A 19,765-nucleotide genomic window follows, 5' to 3' on the forward strand; every position below is an offset into this window, starting at 1 on the left:
CGTACCAGATTAAAGGTAGCAAACAAAGTGCGAACAGACACAAAACGGAAGTTGGACATCGGTAATCTGCAATCACAACAGAAAGCCACAGCATATTCCACTCAACTGGCCCAAATGCTTAATCAAAACACTCCTCGTCCCGATAACATATCAGGACAATGGCAAAACATTGCCCACTCCATGCAAACAGCTGCAAAATCAGTACTTGGATACCAGAGACCTCCACCAAGGAATCCATGGTATGACCAGGAGTGTCGTGCTGCTACCGAAGAGAAAAATGCGGCGCGTAGCGCACGAGAGAGGTATCGGGAGAAAAGGAGAGAGGAGAAACGTCTTCTCCGCAGGAAAAAGAGAGAGATGGAAAAGCGGGAGTGTGAACAAATCGAGATGTACAGGAGACAGAATGAAGTCCGAAAATTCTACCAAAGAGTGAAACATCACTAGCACATCCTCCTGTAGAGACCAGCAAGGGAATCTGGTAACTGATACAGATAGTGTGCTAAGGATATGGAAAGAGCATTTTTCCAGACTGTTGGTATCCAATAGTAGCGAAGTCGATGAAGATTTCACAGATCCAATCCCAGAAGATGGTATTGAATGTATACCACCCGGTCAAGATGAGGTAAAGACAGCAATAAACCGGCCTACCAGCCGAGCTGTTTAAAACCGGAGGTGACACGCTGATAAGGTGTATGCATCAGCTAGTTAGCTCCATCTGGCAGGAAGAACGCGTACCCGACGATTGGAACCTGAGCATCCTGTGACCCGTCCATAAGAAAGGAGATAAGACGTTATTGTCCAACTATAGGGGAATAAGTCTTCTCCCTATCGCCTATAAGATAGTGTCAGGGATATTGTGCGAACGACTAAAGCCCATGGTCAACGAAATAATTGGACCATACCAATGCGGTTTTAGACCTGGCAGGTCCACCATTGACCAGATATTTACCCTGCGGCAAATCCTGGTGAAGACCCAAGCGATGCAGATCGACACCTACCCCCTTTGTGTCGATTATAAAGCAGCCTTCGACAGCCCGCTACGTTCAAAGGTATTCCAAGCAATGTCTGAATTTGGTATCCCCGCAAAGCTCATTCGGCTTTGTAAAATGACTCTAACACACACAAGATCTTCAGTTAAAACAGGAAACAACCTGTCCGAAGAGTTTTGTACCAAAAGAGGTTTCAGGCAAGGAGACAGCCTTTCGTGTGATCTTTTCAACATCCTGCTAGAAAAGGTTATACGAGAATCAAACGTCAAAAGAAGTGGCACAATCTACACCAATAGCCACATGTTACTTGCTTATGCTGAAGATATAGACATCATGGGACGATCAGTAAAAGAAGTAGCCGATACCTTTATGAAGGTGGAAGGAGAATCTGCTAAAGTGGGTCTGGCGGTAAACGGCGAGAAGACCAAGCTGATGGTGTCGACGCGCAATGCGTCCATTGAGATCGGACCAACTGTTGAAGTTGGTTCCTATAATTTTGAGGTAGTATACCTCGGCACAGCCGTAAACACAACAAACGACATCAGTTGTGAAATAAAAAGAAGAATTGTATTGGCCAAAAGATTCTACTTTGGCTTAAGTAAGCACTTTAAAAACAAAGCCACAACTCGTCAAACAAAAATATCGCTTTACAAAGCACTGATACTACCCGTGCTGATGTATGGTTCCGAAGCCTGGGTACTTGCGCAAGCAGATAAGGCAGTGCTTGGCGTGTTTGAGAGAAAAAATCTTCGAAAGCTCTACGGACCGATCTGCGTTGACCGTAAATATCGACGTCGTATGAACCACGAGCTTTATCTGCTATACAACGACATCAATATAGTTAAACGTATCGAGATGCAGCGATTGTGTTGGCTAGGCCATATAATGAAAATGAGCGATGATGAACCCGCTAAAAAGGCGTATAAATTCGAGCTACATGGCGGTGCACGCAGAATTGGCAGGCCAAAGAATAGATGGCACAAACAAGTGGATGAAGAGATGACAAGGCGCGGTATTCCAAAGCGAAGCACTAAACAGAGAGAATTGGAGATCTTTTCTTAGTTCGGTCTATGGAACAAATGTTCTGTAATTGGCCAGCTAAGTAAGTAAGTAAATAAGAATGCAAAATATTTGAAATTAAATTTAGGTGTGGAATTTCACAAACCAAAAATCTATTAAAAATGTCTCATTTGCTATTAGAATCGGATTAAAAACATTCTTGAAAACTGCATTAAGCAAAACATGAACTAAATTTTGTTTATTTCATAAAAAGTGACCCTACCAAAATCTAATAAAAATATTATAAAATATCAACATTGGCCAATGAGATTATAGGAATAGGCATCTCTAAAATCCTTTGTAAATTTTCAATTTTTTCAATGGTTTCTTGGACATGGAAATACATTTCGAAACTAAATCTAGCAAAATAACTCATTACGAATTTTAACAAGCGAATGTCGCCAGGAATTCTTCCCACTCCCCCTCGATGGTAGGGGTACATTTTTGAAACCTATATATTTTTATAATTTATTAATTTTAATTAACTTTAAAAATTTAAATTAATTTTGTTTTTCCAGAATAGTTTGGCTTAATCCCATTGTTGTTGTTTTAATATTTTAAAACAACAAAATTATTAGTGGAAAAAGTTTGGAATTGTTCACCAAGGGGTAAGGCAGGGAAGACTAGTTTCGATCCTCGCCACAGGCTCTCATCAGTTCCTTTGTTTCTTGTTTGTTCTCCACCGAAGTTATTTTTCAATAACTTCTTCAACAAAAAACTTTTTATACCAAAACATCAGTCGTCAGCTTCAATGAGAAGATTTTCTTTCGAAACCTCACACAACCCCCACGAAAGTGCAAAACAAACCAAACCATTTCCATTGTTACGTTGAATTGAATTTCAACGAAGGCAACATAACAAAATGTTGTTGGTAGATTGTCACAGCCATAACCAACCATACAAACCGTGCCAGTGTTTCTTAAATAGAACAGATGGAACTGATGAGATCCTGCGGCGAGGAACGAAAGTAGTCTTCCCTAACTTACTCCTTAGCGAACAATGCCAAACTTTTTCCACTAATAAATTATTTGTTTGAAAATATTAAAACAACAACAATGGGATTGATTAACCCAGACTATTTTGAAAAAAAAAAAAAAAACAAAATTATATCAGCTATCTCCATAAAAAACGCAACCAATGTTCAATTTAAATTAATTTTAAATTCTGAAAAATAAAAACTTAAAAAATTGTCTCCGGAAGAAATGGGTTAACTACTTATTCGTCGACTTTAATGGCCAAAAAATAACTACTTATTTCTGGTGACATGCCATTGATAAAATAATGGATTTTTAAGAAGATTTGTTATTATTTTTTCCTATTTACTTATGTACACTCCTACCTTTAACCTTTTTGCAAGCACTTCAATTTGTATTTTAGGGGTTAAATATGCATACATATAAACATGCATTTGATAAAGGTGTGTATCTGTGTATCTGCTTCTGTCCTCATCTCAGTAAACATTCAAAATCAATTTAGCATAACAAAACCCATTTGATATAAAATGATGTTGAATTTAATGCATCGCGATCAAAACGGTAAATATTGAGAAATGGAATTGTCCTTAAACATAAAGTGATATAAATGTGTCTGTATGAGAGTATCTATGGGAATATGCATACGAATATGTACATATGTATGTATGTGAAATGCATATTTCCACAATCAAGGTTATTGGTTCACTGAAGTGTGTGCACCATGAATACTTGTACAGGAATACAGGAATTTACCACAGACATATTGGAAAAATAGAACAATCTTTATTTATTGAGGTGGCATCCAAGCTTGAACAGATTTACAAATAAACTATTTATATAATGTCAGAACTTACAGAAGTTTTTTAACTTTTTAAAACATAGGTATTTGCTCTATTTACCATGTCCGTCCACACGTCTGGATGTAGGGTATTTTCGAACAGAGTAACCGAATTGACCCAAACATTGTACTCGTATAGCCTAACGTTTTCTTTCAAACTTTAAACAAGTTCAAGGGTGAACTACGAGAGTTGCTCGATAAATTTCTGGCGTAACAATGAAAACACGAATATTTACCATCAAACTAATTGTTGGAACAATTTTTCCACTTCGAATGAGACACCTCCTAAACATTAATTTTAAATAAGGTTTAAATAAGTAAGTAGGTTTGGGTTTACGACAAAGAAGAAGATTGCAGCATGATAATCAGATAAATAGACCAAAACGTTTGTGTTGAAATTGGCAAAATTTTTAGTGGTTATAATAAATTTTTATTTCTGGAAAACATGTTCCTCGTCTAAGTTATATTTAGAAGAGGAACTCTTGACCTTCCCATTGATGCTAGTTATGATGATGTACGTGGTCAGATAACAGAGTATATACATGGGTTCCACATCTTTAGCTGTATGTTGTGTAACTATAATCAAGGTAGAGGTCGCAGCTATAGTTCAATACTGCCAAGTTTGTGCATGAGGCAAAAGTTTTAGTCAAAGAAAATGCAAATAATTTTGAAAAATGACCGGATGGTATTTGGCGGGTGAAACTGACCATTGACATATTTTTACAAATCGCAAACAAGAAGCTTGAAAACCAACTCTTGGCCTCTTCTTAGATGCAAATTATATCAATAATAAATGACCCAAAAAATCAGTTAATTACATCAACAACATAACGTGTCACAATCATATGAAATAAATTCCGTGCAAGACAGTGCCCAGAAGAAATAGTGTAGGGTATCACATAGTCGGCCCAGTCCAACTATAGCTATTTTTTACTTACTTTTTTGAAAATGTTTGATACGATAAAAAATATGCTTTATCGAAATAATGGTCCTGGACCCCAAGTTGGTCTGGAGTCGATTTAGACCTGCCAATGTGTCTGTCTGCTGGATCGTGTGTATGATAACTCTCGCACAGATTCACCTATTTGGTCCAAACTTTTTTTTTAATTTTTTTAAACGTCTTTAAACAAATATCGCTTATATGCGGTCTAAAGGCTGTTCGAAAAGCTCTAATAACTCCTACGGCTACCAACCAACGGCCGCTCTTGGTTGCAGCGCTGTTGTCGTGCTGTGTTGCTTATGGAATCCATGCTGATGCCGTTGGGCCCTGACGAAATTTCCATGGTAATGTTGAAACAGCTGGATGAGCCGGGAGTGGAGTATCTCACTAAAGTTCTCAACCTGTCGCTAGCCACCCTTATTGTTCCCGAAGTCTGGAAAATGGGCAGGGTGGTCCTGCTACTGAAGCCAGGCAAGGATGCCAGCAAAGGTGAATCGTACAGGCCGATTTTTTTGTCACCTGTAGCGAAGACCCTTGAGGCCTTAGTCCTCCCCAGCATTAGAAATAGCTATCAAGTTGCCGATCATCATCATGGATTCCGTAAGCAGCACAGCACGACAACAGCGCTGCACGCCATCTCCACACAAATTTGACGAGGACTCAACCAGGAGCGACCGTGATGGTGGCGCTTGACTTATCAAAAGCCTTTGATACTGTCAAGCACTCCACACTATTCGAGGACAACGAGCAGACAACCCTCCGGCCAAGTCTAAAAGGTTTGATAATCAACTATGTGTGTGGTCGCCAGTTGTATGTGGAATTCAGGAACAAGAAATCCAAGCCCCGTGGATTGAAACAGGGAGTTCCCCAAGGAGGGGTGATATCTCCGGAACTGTTTAACCTCTACCTTTCCTGTATTCCGCCCCCTCCAGACGGCATTGAGATTGTAACGTATGCGGATGATTGTGCGATCCTGGCGTCAGGTACCTACCCTGATGACATCTGTGAGAGACTGAACTCCTATTTAACCGATATTACCACATTTTTCCACGCGAGGAATATGCAGATATCTGCCACTAAATCGGCCGCCACTCTGTTCTCCACATGGATGGCGCAGTATAGAAGAGAGTTGAATATCAGGGTCGATGGTAGCAGAATCCCGACCATAAACTGCCCCAAAATTCTAGGGGTCACATTCGACACCACTTTCAAGTCGTCCACGTATGTCACAGCTATCTGCGATAAACTGAAATATAGGAACAAGGTCCTCAAGTCCCTAGCCGCAGCACTTGGGGAGCAGATTAAGAAACCTTGTTAACCACGTATAAAGCGATAGGTCGGTCTGTGGTAAGCTATTCGCCAGTTCGCGAATTTATGTGACACGCAGTGGAATAAGATTCAAATTTGTCAGAACGCGGTCCTGAGAACAGTAACAGGGTGCCTCCTCAAATCTACAGTGGACCATCTACATGAGCAGGTAAAGATGCTTCCAGTACGGCAACATAATGAGATGCTATCGTTGCAGTACTTGCTCGGGTGTTACCGTGAGAGCCATCCCAATCTCCATCTGCTGGCCACCGATACACCCAGACATATTAGGAAGGATATTCATGCTCTAGAGACGGAACAGGAGAACGAACATACAAACATATTAATAAAACACTGTTACAACAACAACAACGGTTACCAACAAACATGTCTGGTGAGCACGATAACTATTTATCTCAAACGTAAATTAAGTTCGAACTTTATGTGATAACATCTTCCGTCAACTACTTTATAAAAATTAAAATTTTCAAATATATTCAATATAATAGTACGTTTACATATAACTGGATGTAATAATCCCACTGGGTTTGAAATGTCAATTTCATTAGGTACCCAGCAAAATAAATTGGAAGTAGTGCAATGTAGACTAGTTCTTTCACGGCATGTTTTTATGCACTTCAAAGGGAGTCGTGAAAAAGGCACTCCATTCCTCACATTTTAACCGCATTTGGATGCAATCCAAAGAATCACATCCATTTGTCACATTTTAACAACATCCGGAGGCAGTTCAACGGAGTCGTGGAAAAGGCACTCCAATTCCTCACAAATTAACAGCATCTGGATACAGTGCAATCGGAGTCGTGAAAAAGGCACTCCGTTCACTACATTTTATTAGCAGTTGTTAGAGATCCCTACATGTACGTAAATCAGTTTGTACATCTCTACAGGCAGCGGAATACATTTCCAAAAAGAGATAATCATGTTAACATTTCCAAACATTTGTTAATACAAACTAAATAATATTTAATTTGTGAACATTTTTCCGGTAACTCACGAGAAGAAAATTTCCCAATGGAGTGCTGTTGGAGTACATGTCGAAATCTTAACTGGTGATGGGAAGACAATATCAAACCCATTTAGCAGAAGAAGCAAAAGCAATTAAGCTTGGATTAAATGAAGAGCGGAGGAAACACACATGTTTGCGATTGAATTCAATAGAGAATTTTCATAATTTGTGTTAATTTAATAAAGTTATTAATATTTTTGTTTTACACAAATAATAAATGCATTTTATTTTGTTATTCAAAACACGTGCTCTGGACTGCCTCCTATTCTACCCCAAAGGGTCGGTTAAAATGCAATGCCAAAGGGTCAGTTAAAATGCAGTGCCAAAGGTTCAGTTAAAATGCAATGCCAAAGGGTCAGTTAAAATGCGGTGCAATGGAGTGCCTCTTTCCGGGGTCACTCCCTTGTAAAAATCATGAGTGAAAATGCATAATTTGATGCACTTCCAAATCATTTGTACATATCATTTAACTGCCTCTTTGGAGGCAAACTTTTCGCTGGGTATACGTCAAATCAATGCTCCTGAGAAAGGTTACCACAGCAAAAAGCTATAATATAAACAGGCTATAATGGCTGTTCGAGAATGGTTTTGACCTTTTTATCGAAGGTAATACTTGTGGTTCCTGTTTTGAATATTTTATCGAAGGTTTTGAATTTTTTATCGAAGGTAATACATGTGTTCCTGCTTACACCGATTGCATGTTTTGAGTGTATGACCCAAAAATTCTAAAAATCTTTCGGTGATCAACTAAAATGGTTCGTCAGCACGATACTTATCGAACAAAAAAATCCCAGATTAGATCCAGTTCCAAGATGGACTATGTCGGTCTTCTCCTACAGGTATCTCCTCCACAAAAGTTCAACACTTTTGCGCGTTAATCCAGTTTAAGGTCACTTCTCGAATCGTGTTGAAATTTCAATAGCTGGTAGCTGTTGAGGAAGTTAAAATTTTCTGAGATAGTGACCCGGTCCACTTTTAGGTCCACTTTTTCATACACGTCTCGCGCTAAAGTTTGTAGTAATCTGTGTGGTCTTTCTAACAATGTTACTATTTTATTGTCCATATTTTTATCGCCAATGCACAATATAAAGAAGATTTTGTTCACAGTGCAACAATCAATGTGACAATTAAAGGTTCCATGGCACTCAGTTTAATTTGATATTGAGGATTTTTTCCACCAATTTCACACAAATGCAAATATACACACAAACGTTCTCAACTTTGGTCATTCTCAATCTGTGGCGGCCACAACAACATTTTACCCACACACAAACGTTACGAAGAACAAACATCCAAACGACAATAAATGCGTGCGTTGAAGTCGATTGAGAAGACAACACCGATAGAACATCCTGAAAGTGTATTCATCTTTCTTGTACACTACACTACTATTTCCTTGTATCAATTGCCATCTGCTTTCAGTGTGATGTTAGTTGAATGGTTTTGGAGATATGTAAACATGTACGGATGGATGTTTGCTGTACAGCTCGGAACATCTATTCTGACATATACATCCGAGAGAAAGAAGATAACATTGATTTTGTACACACCTACAAGTTTGTTCATTTGTTTCTGATTGCTTTGGAATGTATTGCGTTGTGTTTTTTGTTTCCGCCGACTTCTCACAACTGGAATGTGGTAAAATGTTACAAGGAACCTATAAATGACTGAATGCCTGATTCATTGAACAGTGCAGAGTGCAATGTCAGGGCGTATGGGTGTGATACACATGTATTTATGAATGTAATTGCACTTCTTGCTGGGTTTTGCATGGTGGAAGAGTTACCCAGGCAATACACAGTGGTCTCACTTGTATGGGAAGGTGTGACAAAAATATTTCCAAACGTCGAATCGATCTGATAAAAAATACTTTAAACAAAAAATCATCAAAATGGATCAAAATTTTCCTTTTTTGAAGTTTTTATCTACAGTCTCGGCCCGAATTGGCTGTAATTTGTGTATTTTGAGTTCCCATTAGTCAGAAACATGTCCCACTGGTATGGGAAGGTGCGACAAAAACATTTCTTATCGTCGGATCGATCTGATATTTTCAGTAAATGCTTAAAATGTGTAAAAACTAATTTAAACAAAAAATCATCAATATGGATCAAATTTTTCGTATAGCCCCCATGTTGCGGTACCACCCGATTTCAAGCTTTTAAAAACATTTTCAGCTCGAGATGGCTTTAATTTGGTATTTGGGGTTCCCAGTAGTCAGAAACATTCTGCACGAAAAACTGTGGACATAGATCCAGGTTTTGGTATAGCACCCATACAACGGTACCTCCCGATTTCAGGTAATTTGAAGTTTTTATCTACATTTTCGGCTCGAATTGTCGCAATTTGGTATTTGGAGTTCTCATTGATCAGGAAACTTTCCCTTCAAAAAGTGTGGACATAGGTCCAGGTTTTGGTATGGCCAACATATAACGGTACCGTCAGATTTCAGGTTGAAGTTTTTATTTACATTTTCAAGATAAATTGGCTGAAATTTGGTTTTGGGGTTCTCAGTGGTCAGAAAAAGTCTTCGCCTGATATGAACGGAAACTAACTATTCTATTTGGGGTAAGAATATTCCATGGTGGGGGTAAAAAAAGTCCGGCAGAACTTAACATTGTCACTTGTTTTTCATTTTGTGTAGAGAATCATATATCAAAAACAAGTAAAAAAGTATCAGTCGGCTTAGCCGACAGAGATATACCCTCAGCCAGTTTAATTTGAACCACTTTATTCCATAAAATACTTTATACGCACAAAAATGTGGATTAGGATTAAAGTTCAAAAGGATTGCGGAGGAGGTACTTAAAGGAATGGACCGACATAGTCCATTATGGAAGTGGGAGTCATATATTTTCGATAGATATCGCGCCCACTAACCATTGAAGTTGGTCATCGTATAACTTTTGCATCAGCATTCCAGGAAGCATAGACTGTCCACGGAATATATAATATCCCTAAGGAGAAAAAAATTTAAACAAAATATTGGGATATCCAAATTGGTTGTCCCGTTCAACAGATATCGTGCATACCATTTAAGTGACATTCTTTAAATATTGAAGGCAAGTACCGGAAGTTGTGGACCGGTATTACCCATCTTCAAACTAAAAAGTTTGTACAAAATATGACGAAGGCCAAATTTTGGACCAATTCAGTTGATCAGTTCGAGAATTATCGTGCCCTCCAGCCACTACATATGATGCCATAGTGGTGTTTTAACACCTTTCTGGCTATTTTCTCAAGAACTATGGACTTGCCCCTGAAAGAGTTTTTACCGTCGTAATTGAGGCAGCGAACAACAAAAATCAAAGTGATTCGAGAGCAGGTCTTAAAGTGAACTTATCCGAAATTTTGTGTGGGAGGTATCCGTAGGAGTGGGCAGATATAGTCCATATTCAAACCTGATCTATATCTGGTAGATATATTAGGTTTTGTAAAGTATGCACCAAATCGGCCACTCCCATCAGGAGTAGTCGTGCGCACAATTTTTTCGAACATTTTTGAACTTTTGTGGGGGAGGTACCTGAAGGAGTGGACCGATATGGCTTGTCTTCGATCTTAAATTTTGTTTGGACAGAATATTACAAACGCCAAAGTTTAGACCTAATCGGCAGATCCGTTCGAGAGTTACTGTGCGCTCCAACCACTACACACAGTGTCATAGCGTTTTTTTTGCAACTTTCAGGCTATTTTCTCAGGAAGTATGGGCTTGCCCTTGAGGAAACTTGTACAGTCGTATAGGGGACAGTGAATACGAGTTGTTACAACAAAAATCAAAACGATTCGAGAGCAGGTCCTAAACTAAACTTTTCCGAAATTTTGTGTGTGCGGTACCCGAAGGAGTGGACCGATTGAGTCCATATTGGACCCTCAACTAAGTCTGATAGAAATTTCACGATGTGCTAAGTATGGACCAAATCGGCTACTTCCTTCACACATTTTCCGAACATTTCCCAACTTTTGTGGGGGAGGTACCGGAAGGAGTGGACCGACAAAACCCATCTTCGAACTTAAACTAAGTTTGGACAAAATATTACAAAAGCAAAATTTTGGACCTAATCGGTTGATCCGTTCGAGAGTTATCGTGCGCTCCATCCAGACAGACGGACGAACATGGCTAAATCAACCCCAAATTGTCTGAAACGGATTTCGTCCAAACATACTTGGGGTCTAAAACCATTATTTCGATGAGGCGCATTTTGCCCGTATGAAGGTGGGCCTCGTTAGCATAAGTGCTGAGGGTATAAAAATATACAAGTGTGAAAAAAGTAGTTACCAAAACAAAAATATGTAAATCTTGAACGAAAAAAATAACAAAACAAACAACACAAACTAGTCAAAACATAAAAAACCAGACCAGAGGCATCGTCAGTATTTTGATGTCACACACGGAAATGCAAATATATGCAGCTGGAACCACATTTTTTGTAAACTTGACACTATTTCGAATATTCTCCAAAAAATATTGAAAGTGGCCCAGGATGGCATAGTTAGTAAAATTCGACTTCAATTTTGAGGACTTGGAAAAAATTCACAAAAAAGTATTTAAATAAAATGTAATTTGCAGCATATTTTATGCGAATAATTTGTACAATTTTTTATGTAAAAGTAATTAAAATATTTGAGAATTTTGCCTTTTTTAGGCGAAGATCATTTTTTAGTATTAATTTTTTAATTAATTTCTCGTTGGAAATCGAGCTTTATGATCAATAATGCATCTAAAAAAGGAAATCCGACGACTCGAACCCACACACCCACCATTATGTGACATGACATGTTTCGCCTTTGGCATTGAAGGCTCCTGAGGCATATCGGATGTGGGACGCCTTCGCTATCAGTAATTTTTATTTTTTAAATTTTTAGTTGTTTTTTAAGTTACAACCTTACTTGCGTTTTTAAAGTCTTTAAGAGATCATACGTAAATGTCAACTACTTCTATTTTGATTTCTTAAGTACCATTATAAATTACAAAAACGTTGCTGGAATATTAAAATATCATACGTTTAGAGACAATTTGCGGAATTGTCACTGACATTTGCTGATATCGATTTTTGTCGCAGGTTGGGACCACAGTACAATGACTGACTGGAGATTTATTTTAAGGTCCCCAAAGGGTTCACGCGACTAACTAATATTGCGGAGGAAAAATTATTTACACATAAGGGCGAGAGATAAAAGTAAAATAAATCACAAGGTTTTAAAGTACAACTTTGGAGTAGATCTTTAGTTGTTGGAGTCGAGTTCGGACCAACATTTGACCTTCTGCTTAGGGCAGCGAATTACAGCTTTTTTGAAACAATATCAATTCCCTACATTTGTCAAATTCCCATAAGTATGTTCCCCTAAATAGTGGATATTCACGGAAATTCAATCATCTCAAGAGTTTGTAACTACAATCTATTCCACTCTCAACTCGCACAGCCAAAGCATTCATATATGTATGTACATCGAACCATTTGGCAATTACCACTTTAGAGTGCACACAATCTTCCACCGTTACCGTTACAATGCAAATAACCCAACGATTTTAACTTAAAAAGAAGGCTCAGATGTTTCCTCTTGCATTCTAATAGCCAATTCAAAAGGGAAATACAATGCAACACAAGGAACAATCCTGTCTTCTATGCTACTTGCATGTTTGGTTTTGGGTGTGTATGTGTGTGTGCAATATTGTGGAAATGGCTTTAAATGGAAATCATCTAATCGCATAATAGATAAACATGATCTACATAAATTTTGCACTGCATAATTGTAGCAACAAAAGCCCACATGCAATAATCTAACCAAGATGGCTCCATCAAACGGGGATATGCATGCATATGCATGGTCGTATCTATGCAACAAAGAGCACAGCAGAGGCTACACATCAAATCAAGGAAGATTTACACAAGCCATTATACAGCATTATACACAAAGTGGTATAGCTTCTGGCATATCCTGTGACGAGCAATACTTGAAAGCATTTAGGGCCAATATTCTTACATACATACGAACGAACATGGGCGAAATTGTCTTGGCCATGTTTGGAGAACAGTTGTACATAGTCATATACCGTATGTCTACCTACAGAACATGTGATAACTGAATGATTTGTAATTATACATTAAAGTCAGTGCCAAAAGATCATGTCATAGATTTTGATATTTATGCATATACCTTAAGGTTTGTTCTTCTTATTTATGAGAGAGAAATGAAAAACAGTAAAGTAACACTGAAATTTATTTTTTAAGTCAACCCTAAATTGCCACAATGTTTCAGAATAAAAAAGGAATAAGAACATCAACTAACGTAGATTGACGAATTATAAAGAAATAATCCAACAAATCCAGAGTTGAGTATCTAACAAATGTTCCCAATCTGAAAAATTTGCTGGGTGGCGACTCTACAAAAGGCGACATGTACAGCCAACATCAATATGGGTTGTAGTACAACAGCATTAATAGCAATACAAGTATCAGCCGAGAATTATAACAGAGCAGGCCATACGACCAAACAGTCTTGGTGGCTCTTGACCTATCGGTAACCTTAGAAACCGCTTAAAGACAGAGAGAACACTTCCTTCCTATCACGATTGAAAAATTCCCACATGAGCAGAATAACCCTATACAATGTAATGCAATTAAGTTGCTTTCTGACTACTACTGGTCTGACTACCGAGAGTTGTGAGTTTAAATCTCACCGTCGGCAAACGATTTTTTGCAAAGAAAGTTGATGAAAATTTACCGTTTAAACAACTAATTAATGCTCGTAAAAATGGCACAATGTGTGGAGGGTTCTATTACAAGAAGTTCGCAAGTTGAATCCAAGTAGCGGACAAAAACAAACGTCTAGAAAAATTTAACGTAAATTCACATTAAGTTGTTGTCAACTTTTAGTGGCCATAGAATAACTACTGGTTTAGTGCGACATGCCTGCCATTGTTGATATAATGGACTACACTTTGCAAAAAAAAAAAAAAAAACACATTCTGACACCCAAGAGTGGTAGAATGCCAAAAGTTAGAAGATACATTATGGACCTTAAAAGACTTCAGACCTTGAAGTCAAAATGCTAATGGGAGTACTGCCAGAACTACTCAAAATAAAGTCAAAAATTTATCCGCAAATAGGTTTCAACTTGTACCTAAGCCTAAATTTGTGTACTTTTGTGATGAAGATACCGGAAGAAGTGGACCGGTATAGTCCATCATCGAACTATGAAAGAGGGATTCCGATGTGAAAAGATTGGACCAAATCGAGGACTCAGTTTATGAGCCTTAGTTTTTGGTTTTAGGGTAATTCTCTCAGTCAGTATGGACCTACCCCCGATAAAAAATTGCTGTCGTAATGTCGAGGGCAACCAGCTGTAAAAATGTCAACATGATATTCGATTGTGATTTAATTGTGAATGAAATAGTACGATGCGCAAATGTTGGACCAATGTAAATCATACCTTCGATAGTTTTCGTGCCTATAAGACACTTTAGTTGGTCACCGGGGTTTTTTAGAAATGTTTTTAGAAAAAAATTATATTGCTGTAAACAGGATTACAGGTAGTAATTTCGGTAAAAATTTGTAAACGATTTTCTATTCTGAACTATTGTCAGGGAGGTAACCTAAGGTGTTTTCTAACCCAGCAAAAATACTCATTACAAAACCCCCATTATTTTACAAGAGCCTGTCGCTCGGAATAAGTAGTTATTTTTTGGCCACTTTAAAAAGTATGTAGTTACTAAAATTCGTAACTTTTTAGTTAATTGGTGGAAAAATAACAACTTATTTCGAGCGACATGTCCTTGTTAGAATAATGGGTTAGTTGGGGTTTTTGTAATGAGTATTTTTGCTGGGAACATAACCCCTCTTAGAAATTGAAAAGGTCGTCCACATCGGATATTATTGCATAAGTTTTAGTTATTAGTTATTTAGAGCTTATGGGACATTATTTCAGGAAGTATAGACCAGCGTCAGGCGATTAGGCGCCCGTGTGCGCTCATTTAACGTTGCTCTCTCCACGCACACAATTCAACCCATTGAAAAAGCATGCACTCACACAATGACACCCCATAAAGTATGCAATATGCAAGTATGGTGCCTGACGCTGGTATAGACTTACTCCGAAAACAATTATACCGTCGTGAAAGAAGCCGCGACCACTAACTGCAACAAATTTCATGCCGATCCGTAAAGAGTACCTAAAGTGCAAATTTTTAAAAATTTGTGTGGGAGGTACCCGAGGTAGTGGACCGATATAGTCCATATTTGAAGCTGACTCATGCCTGGAGGAAATATTACGACTTGCAATATTTGGATCCAATCGGTTACTCCCTGCCAACCATTTTGGCGAACATTTTTGAACCTTTGTCGGGGAGGTACCCGAAGGAGTGGACCGATATGGTCCATCATAAAACTTGATATAAGTTTGGACAAAATATTACGAGAATCAAATTGGTTGAGGCGTTCGAGAGTTATAGTACGCTCCAGCCACACATGGCTGAAAAAATACTACGAAATGAAAAGAAAATATTTCCTGTTGCACGAATGAATGAACTTTTGCCTATTATTGACTAAAATAACTGTTATTCCATTTTAATATTAAAAAGGGTCCCGCAACATTTTTAATTTGTATGATATATGAAATAAAGTTATATATAATATAATACGATATATATGTAATAAAACGATGATAGAATATTGCAATTATCCATTTAGAGGAATGGATTGGAAACATTATAATTGAACATAAATCGAATTTTCATTCATGATTTTCAAATTTATGTAACCAAGTCTAAAAATATTTATTTTTGAAATCAAAATAATTTATTGACACTTTTTATGTTTTGTTTACAAATACCAGTAACACTAGTATTACTTACAAAAACAAATTTCTATGTGGTTGTTGTTACGTTTTTTGTACAACGACACTTGCTTCTACCTGTAAACTAATTCTACCATGATAAGAACAATGTTGTTTTTGTAAATTTGTTAGTTGTTGTAATTCATGCATCTACCTTATATAAAGGTGCCTTGATAAAAACTAATGTAAACAAATTGACAAACAAATTGTCCCAATTTACATTAGGCGAGTTTACTTGCGGCAATTGTCAGTTTGTAGGTGAGAGAGGGTGCTGAGAGGCAAAGGGTTACCATATGCCTCACCTCTCTCTCCTACAAAATGACAATTGCCGCAAGTAAACTCGCCTAATGTAAATTGGGACATTCTTTCCCTTTTACATATAAATATTCAACAATAGGGTCGCTCTAAAAATTTTCTCAGGAAAAACATAAATACATTTTGAAAGTCCTCTAAAATAGAACAAATTTGAATCAAAATGTAAATATAAAGCATTCAGAACTGCCGTAGGATATTTTAATTACAAGTTTATGATGAAAAGAAGTATTTTATGTTAGCATTTTTCGAAGTTTCAAATTTCATGAGTAGACCCTATTACGTTTTGCAATTTACAAAAAGTATAAATACAGCTGATTGTTACTTCTACCTTCAATAAAGTGCCTTGGGTTTAATTCAAGATTTATTTAATTCAAATGGATTGATTATTTCTACAAAAAATCGATTTCAGTATTTGATATATGCATATATTTAATTCAATATGTTTTTAATATAACCTAAAGCATTATTTGTTATTGAATATAAAAACATTATTTTAACAGTTATTAATTATTTATAAACCAAAGGGAAAAATGTTTGAAAGAAAACGGAATAAAAACCTTGTTTTTCTATTGAGTAGAGTTGTCGTGCAGTGACACAGTTTTTTGTACATATAAGCTCCGTTCCCGCACTTTTTAATCATTTAATTTAATCAAAAATGAGTTCAAAAAAAGTGCAGATACGTCGGCGTACCTGGCAATCAGTCGGCGTATCAGCCAATCAGAAACCGGCAAACATGTTACAACTTTTTCTCGCCCACATTGGTGATGTAAAAAGTTTCTAAGGAGAACACTATCTAGCTCCTTTTTTTAAAGGGTATTGAACATTTTGCAACTTTTTGGAGAAAGGGAACGCTTAAAAAAACAATGTCGTTCTGGAAAACAACAATATATTGTGAATGAAATTTTGAAATGTAAAAAATACATTTTATTTAGATTAAATAAAAAATCCCACAAGAAATTACTGGTGCGAGTTAATGTGTCTGAGTGTAAACAAATTGTATAATGTCGAAAAGCTCAATCGATTTTCTCAATTGACATCGCTAGTGGCCAAATTTTCAACGTGTTAACCATAATATGCTGTCTCCATTAGGCTTTTCCATATTGTACTATTTGGATAATTAAAAAAGCCCTTACCAAAAAATGCAGGTTCATTGAAGTCAACAAGGGTATTTTTTCGTCTTGCATTCTATGGCAACAACTAGCAAATCAATTATGAAAATCAGAAATACCCAGAAATATGTTTGTATATGAGTATGTATGTAGGTTGCCCCCAATTGAATGAAAGGCACAATGACATATCCAGCCACTGACTTTTTGGAGGTTTCACCACAAAGAAATGCAACTATGAAACCACAAAAGGCAGCATCATTTTGCATTCGTTTATTGTCCAGATCACAATGTTTGTTGTCAAATTGGAATTTTAAGAAAGTGCTGACACGACCCAAAGGCCACCAACACTACTACCACTGAATGTAATATCAGAATGTCATTTAAGTTCTGACACAATGGGTTTTAAAATTCTTGTTGCAGAGTGTTATAGAGCGACAACGTTCAGAGTATGTATTCAAGGAAATTGCTGATTGTGTGTGACTTTCACATGAATTCATAATTGGTATAGTTGCTGGTGTGGTAACCGAGATGATGATGTGAGACATTTCAGTGTGGCACCACCGCCTGCCTCATACTCAATGGAATACAAGTGAATTTTTTGGTAATAATATTCATATCGAGAGGGAAGCAAATCAAATAGCCAGCCACAACAAGGACACACTTGTCAAGCAATTTATGGGAAAATTATGTTTTTTTCTCTTTATGCTTTTTGGAACTTCTGTTGATTTTTATGAGTGTGTGACAGTCATACTTACTTGAATGTTTCATAATGATGACGATCCATATTACCGGTCAGAAAATCAAACACGGACATATCCATTAAATCAAGCAAACGACGTCCTTCATCATAGGGTGGTATATCACGAACCTGTAATTAATTTAAATGTGGGTAAATAAAAGAAAGTCGGTTAATTTGATATTGATATGGGGTGATTGGCATATTTTGCCATAAGTTAGTAGTGTTGGGCAATCTCGTTCATTGAGCGGATCGATCTTTTTCATTCCGTTCACCAAAAAGATCCGGGTCTTTTACTTCGTTCGTTGGTTCTTTTTCGTTCAACAATACATTTGACTGTATTATTTTCTTTTGAAGTCGTTCGTTCTCTGCTGCATATGACTCCGTCGTTCTTTTCACCGAATCGTTCTTTTGAAAATGTTCGTTCACGAATGACACATTGTGTGCTAATGGGGGTGGTTTTGTTTCTGAACGCAGTGGTGGTGGTTTTGATATGAAAGAACCAGATGAACGATTGATGCAAAAGAAAGATATGACAGAGAGATGTGCTACTGAATGAGGTGAGTTACTGAGCGAGAGTAACTCTCTGAATCATTGTTTGTTTTGTGTGTTTTGTGCAATGATCCACAAGAAGAGAATGCTATTTTGTTTTTTGTATGGGAAAGAGAGTTGTAGTTAACTTTTTCGTAAAGACGCGTGCATGGCTGGTTTTGTGTTTGAAATTTGTGCTGCTTGCGCCAAGGCAGCGTTTGTTTAGAGTTTGACTGCAAAACCAATGCTGCTAATTTTGTAAGCAGCAATGACTCGTCCATCGGGGATCTAAATGAACGAAATAAAAGAATGAGCTGGATACGGATCCGTTCGTTCTTTTCACGGAATCGTTCCTTTGAGCCGGTTCGTTCATGAACGACACAACTCTATAAGTTAGTAGTTTGTAGGTAACTATTAACAATTGACATTTTGTGGTCTAAATATTTTTGGCTTTTTGAGTTCTACCTCTGGTTGCAGATACTACAAACTGTCAAAATTATAGCTTTTAATACAACGAGGTAGTGTCTTAGGCTTTTGGGAGAAGATTTATTCCAAACAACGAAAAAGGCGTTAATTTCAGCCAAACCGAGTTAATATGTAGCTAAAAACTTCAAAATACCTGAAACCGGATGGGACCGTTGTACGTAAGATGGCTAGACGTAAATAGACAGTTTTTGTGAACGTGTTTTCCAATCTCTGGAAACATAAAATCCCAAATTTCAACCAATTCGAAGGCAAATTGGACTAAAACCTTCGACGCGTTGCCTTATGTACGAGATATACCGAAACGTGGACCTATGTCTAAAATTTTTGGTGGAGACGATTTTGGATGACTGGGAAGCCTATGGTGACGTAGGAGATGAACGATACCAAGCAATGGCAAAATTCAAGGGCTTATCTAAGCCCCTCTATCATCTCCAGCGGACATTGACCTCTAAGTGGTGTCATATCTGGAGCTGTCCCTAAGAACACTAAAAACGTGGGTTGGACGTTGGGCTAGTAATCCACCCCTCCAAAAACATCGTACTATGAAAAAAACCGCTAACATTTTAAGAGCCATGATTTGCGAACGTAGACTTTAAATTTCCGGAATTCTTATAGAGAAGGTGC

The 19,765-nt window shown here is 37.4% G+C and overlaps 1 protein-coding gene across 4 annotated transcripts in view; it reads right to left on the bottom strand.

The window, feature by feature from the left end:
- The window catches only part of LOC141389204 (uncharacterized), a 642,359-nt gene that overhangs the window by 12,561 nt on the left and 610,033 nt on the right, over positions 1 to 19,765 (bottom strand). For all 4 annotated transcript variants that reach the window (XM_073960367.1, XM_073960370.1, XM_073960368.1 and 1 more), the window contains one exon: positions 18,144 to 18,256. In XM_073960367.1, coding sequence (XP_073816468.1) covers positions 18,144 to 18,256 — 113 coding nt within the window. The remainder of the gene's footprint in view (positions 1 to 18,143; positions 18,257 to 19,765) is intronic.

Source organism: Musca autumnalis, unplaced genomic scaffold, assembly GCF_047663935.1.
Source record: "Musca autumnalis isolate F117 unplaced genomic scaffold, ASM4766393v1 scaffold_1, whole genome shotgun sequence".
Classification (NCBI taxonomy): Eukaryota; Metazoa; Arthropoda; class Insecta; order Diptera; family Muscidae; genus Musca; species Musca autumnalis.